The 5,000-nt window shown below is 40.8% G+C and overlaps 1 protein-coding gene across 1 annotated transcript in view; it reads right to left on the bottom strand.

Moving 5' to 3' along the window:
* tmem128 (transmembrane protein 128) overlaps positions 1–3,821 on the bottom strand; it is a 10,445-nt gene extending 6,624 nt beyond the window's left edge. Inside the window, exon 1 of the mRNA XM_077573639.1 lies at positions 3,667–3,821. Coding sequence (XP_077429765.1) covers positions 3,667–3,769 — 103 coding nt within the window. The 5' untranslated portion in view covers positions 3,770–3,821. The remainder of the gene's footprint in view (positions 1–3,666) is intronic.
* Between the last annotated feature and the right edge of the window lie 1,179 nt (positions 3,822–5,000).

Raw genomic sequence — 5,000 nt, 5'->3', positions numbered from 1 at the left:
AACAACAGTCATGACCCGTCCCCCCACCCGAAGGCGGAGGGAGGCTACCCTCTCATTCACCGGGGTAAACCCCAACGTACAGGCGGCTAGCTGGGGGGCAATGAGTATGCCCACACCTGCTCTGCGCCTCTCACCGTGGGCAACTCCAGAGTGGAAGAGGGTCCAGCCCCTCTCGAGAGGATTGGTACCAGAACCCAAGCCGTGTGTGGAGGTGAGTCTGACTATATCTAGTCGGAACTTCTCAGCCTCGCACACCAGCTCGAGCTCCTTCCCTGTCAGAGAGGTGACATTCCATGTCCCCAGAGCTAGCTTCAGTAGCCGGGGGTCAGACCGCCAAGGCCCCCGCCTTTGGCTGCCACCCAACTCACTGCGCACCCCTTTGGCCCCTTCCACCGGTGGTGAGCCCATGGGAAGGGGGACCCATGTTGCCTTTTCGGGCTGTGCCCGGCCGGTCCCCATGGGTATAGGCCCGGCCACCAGACGCTCGCCTTCGAGCCCCACCTCCAGGCCTAGCTCCAGAGGGGGGCCCCGGTGACCCGCGTCCGGGCAAGGGAAACGAAGATCCAAGGTTTGTGTTCGTCATTGGGGTCGTTTGAGCCATGCTTTGTCTTGTCCCTCACCTAGGACCTGTTTGCCTTGGGTGGCCCTACCAGGGGCATGAAGCCCCGGACAACATAGCTCCCAGGCTCATTGGGACACGCAAACCCCTCCACCACGATAAGGTGATGACTCACGGAGGGGCATATATATACATACACATGTAAATATATATATATACACATATATATACATACACATGTAAATATATATATATACACATATATATATACATACACATATAAATATATATATATACACATATATACACACACACATATATATATCTATCTATCTATATATACACACACACACATATATATATCTATATCTATATCTATATATATATATATATATATATATATATATATATATATATATATATATATATATATATATATATATATCACAAAAGAGAAGTTATTTTAAAAGCATTAACCTGCTTTTAAAATAACTTATTTTTGGTATAGTGCAGAAGTCAAGTTCTTTCTATTTTTGATATAGCGCAACTTCTTTCTATTTTTGTCAAGCCTTTCTCTATGGCATCCAAGCTTAATGGAGGCGGGGTTGGGGGGTGCCCCAATAACATCACCTTCGACAAGCTGCATGATTGTGATATTCAAGCAAGGTACAGTATGTTTGGATAAACTGTGTCAAGCATTTTTATATTTGCAATAAGTCTCTACTGCAATGACCTTTTTAGGCCACAAAACTGGTACAAAACAAAAATAATTATAATAAATAAAAAATTGGGTGAGGAATGGCAAATCAGGTCACTCATAACTCAACCTACCATTACAACAGTGATTACAAGAGAGCCTTAAAATAAATAAAACTGTCATTTTCGGTGAAAGCTTTCCTATAGATTACTTTACTGCCTTGGGAAGTAATTATCTGTATTTGACACTGATTAACTGGATTAAATACATCATGGCAGCTGCTGGCTGCTGAAGACCTGAGTGTGCTGATGCACGCTGCACTGCTCACGAAGAACTCAGTGACCTTTAAAGGAAGTCGGTCTCCATATTTAGGGAACGCGATCCCTTTTGCCTCGCCTCCTGTACAAGGCAAGGTATACTATTCCAATGTGTTTTGTCAGAAGAGCCACTTGATAAGTGAAAATTGTAATACAGACTTTTTGATAAAGATAACACTGCCGTAGATCAAATCTGTACTGTTCTTGTTATGACACATCTGTAAACATCAGGAGGTTCCAAATTTGGCCCAATGGCCATTTGCGGCTCAACATGTCAAGCCTTTCTCTATGGCATCCAATCTTAATGGAGTTTAAAAAAAAGACTCGCACTAAAAACATCACCATCGACACGCTGCATGATTGCGATTTTCACTCCCCAGCAAAGTAAGTTTGGATAGATAGTTTCAAGCATTTTTATATTTACAATAATTTTCTACTGCACTGACCATTTTTAGGACAACAGTAATTAAAAAATCAGGAGGTTCCAAATTCGGAACGTCGGCTATTTGCGGCCCGCCATGCTTCTTTTTTTTTTTTTTTCCAACAACCCACGGTATATAGTAGTATTAACACGGTCATTGTTTGCATTGACTTTCTATACTGAGTGCTGTCAGCAAGGCAGGCAAATTTGTTCTCATCTTTTATTCCCAACAATCACACATCATTTAGTAAGATGCGCCTCGGCGTACTGAATTTGCAAGTTTTTTTTGTTTGTCTTTTCCACCGGAGCGACGTTATTTAAGAAACCACCACTACTATTACTAAACATGTCAATGAACTCATCCATCCACCATCAATCCATAGTAATAAAAACACATTGGGTTTTATATGGAGCTTTTTATATTTGCAAGATGGCATCGTGGCACCCAGTTATTTACAATTAAAATAGTAAAAATGTATATTCCAAACATCACAATGAATAAAGATAATTCGGTTACAGTGGCAAATAGCGTGAGCAACTGAGCGTGATTGTTTGCTCCACTTTATATTCTGCGTGAAGGTCAGTTTTGTTCAGAATGCTCTTGCATGTCATTCTGCGCTTCGCTATAGGGGCGGATCTATTCTACTGGAAAACGGGGCCAAGGCCATCCACAAATCTTTAAAAATCTTGCTTGACTTTTTGCTTGATCACCTGTATTATATGGTTATAATATACAGTAGTCCCCTAATATTTGCAGGTGAGTTACTGCATTGGTCCACTGTATCAGTGTGCTCAAGGAATGATACAGGAATATATTGTTGCAGGCCTCGTTTAAATACACATATTGATACGGCAGTGTCAGAATCAATATTGCATATTATTTTTATAAAGTTTTATGGAACGTCTCTGAAAGCTGTTCCCTGCTGTGCAGTGTGCACACATTTCAATATTTTTGCCATCCAGAATTATTAAAAAATATATATCAATATGATATGCATGACTCTTTTCATAAAAATGTATCTCAAGTAATGTAAAATATCGGGCTATGTGTGGCCTTCAAGGCCATGTATCGGGATGCACGTGTATCGCGATATGTATTGTATCGTGGCCCCAATACTGTGACACGTAAAGCTGTTGGCAATACCCAGCCTATACAAACAAATAATTATTTTGCATATGTTTACTTGCAGTGGTGGATACTGGGTTCAATGCGATAAATGAAAGGTGATGAATGTCAATGTAGCGTACTTAAATTTTACCTGTATGCGTCCGGAAGTCAGACAGAGATGGCCTCAGAATCAAAAAGTGATTTGTTACAGATCCGGGTTACAGAGTTGACAGTGTTCACTCAAGAATTGCTGGACTTCAGCCATGCAGGGGCTGACTCAAAGGCAATATTGTTCGCCAGTAGAACAACGTATTCAACTTTGGCAATGTCATGTTGTGGCTTTATAAGATGCCTGTCATGTGGAACAATTAGTATGTAAAAAAACAAACATGTACGCCACACAAGTCTGATAATGCGTTAAACGACCACTCGCCACTCCCTTTTCCCTTTAGTAAGACAATTACACCCGGGCAACACAGTACAGTACAGTGTTAGCTGTGGAGGCAGAAAAAAAGAGAGTTCAAGTAGCGAGGATCTTAACCTATATTAAATGTTTCCACTTACACTTCTCGTCTTCGTCAGGCGACGAGGTTGTTGTCTGCATGAGTAACTCGGCATTTTTTTGGAATCTGTTTCTCAGCGTTGCAAATTCACCGTCACTCAGCATCTTGAACAGCTCTCTTTGAAAGCGGGCGAGTTTCTTGACTTCCTGCAGTTTGCGTCGCGTTTTATGACGTAATTGAAAGCGACCATTGTAGTTTTTAGTGGTACCATCCCGAAAACGAGCGAACAGAAGCCAAAACACATATTTGTATATTTGCAACACAACGATATATAAGAAGGGTCAGACATCCAGTAAATGTGTAAAACAAAAGTACGTTAGCTGTCAACAATTTAAATTACTTTTATTATACTGTCAAAACATTTGTGCAGTAGACTCTTCCAAAGGTACATACAAGTCATCCCTCAATGTTACAAAAAAAGTAGTACTGCACCAGTTAGTACAGTATAATTCAACAAAATTTAAATGAATATCGTTCTACATGTATGTTGCTGGGAATACCAACTTTGGTGGAAAGCAATAAACTATGGCCAAAATTATTTCTATATCTATAATCTCTAGATATTGGTTGTTTGTTATAAAACTCTAAATAATATACGGCAACGTGGACTCATGGACACATGGACTAACTCATAGAAAAGATCAGGTCACAGCCAAGGTAAAATGATAATAGCAGTAACATTTTTGTTTTACAACATTAAGGTATAAGGCAATTTTTTTGTTCGTCTTTATTGAAGTTTGGGAATTAAGTAAGCATTTAGTAATACTGTAGCCATATCTAACTCTTGGCCATTAAATACAACTTTAATTCTGGCACACTAGAGGAACTGCTCCGCTAATACCCCAAGTATGCAATATAAAATTTCAGATAAGCAGAACATTGAATAAGCATCTCTGTTAGACCTACTGGGATTACCAAAGATTTATAAAGCATATTTCCTGCTGTAGCTACTTGTGTGTTCCTGTGCGAGTGTGTGCATGCAAGTGTGAAGGCTGCTCATTCTAGCAGTGGAAAATCAGACCGCATCAAAAATTCACCTTAGGGTTCCACCATCTTCTATGGAGCTTCTGTGTCGCTGGCCAAGTGAACCTTGTTGCGGATGCCGAGGAATGTGCATTAACTTTGTCCCGCGTGAGAGTCAAATTTACCTCAGGTGTACCTCTCTCGTTTCCCTGCCCCCACAGCAAAATCCAATCCCACAGATAAGGTGCCGTTTCCCAGCGATGGAATGTTGAGCAAAGCAGCCAACTCTCACGTGTCATTTTCTGCATGAATGAAATGTTCTGCACTACAGTAATGTGTTGACAGTGGACTTTGGAATCAGTACAGAGCTAC

Source organism: Vanacampus margaritifer, chromosome 8, assembly GCF_051991255.1.
Source record: "Vanacampus margaritifer isolate UIUO_Vmar chromosome 8, RoL_Vmar_1.0, whole genome shotgun sequence".
Taxonomy (NCBI): domain Eukaryota; kingdom Metazoa; phylum Chordata; class Actinopteri; order Syngnathiformes; family Syngnathidae; genus Vanacampus; species Vanacampus margaritifer.
The sequence above is the reverse complement of the archived record's forward strand: the minus strand, read 5'-3'. Positions and strand labels throughout refer to the sequence as shown.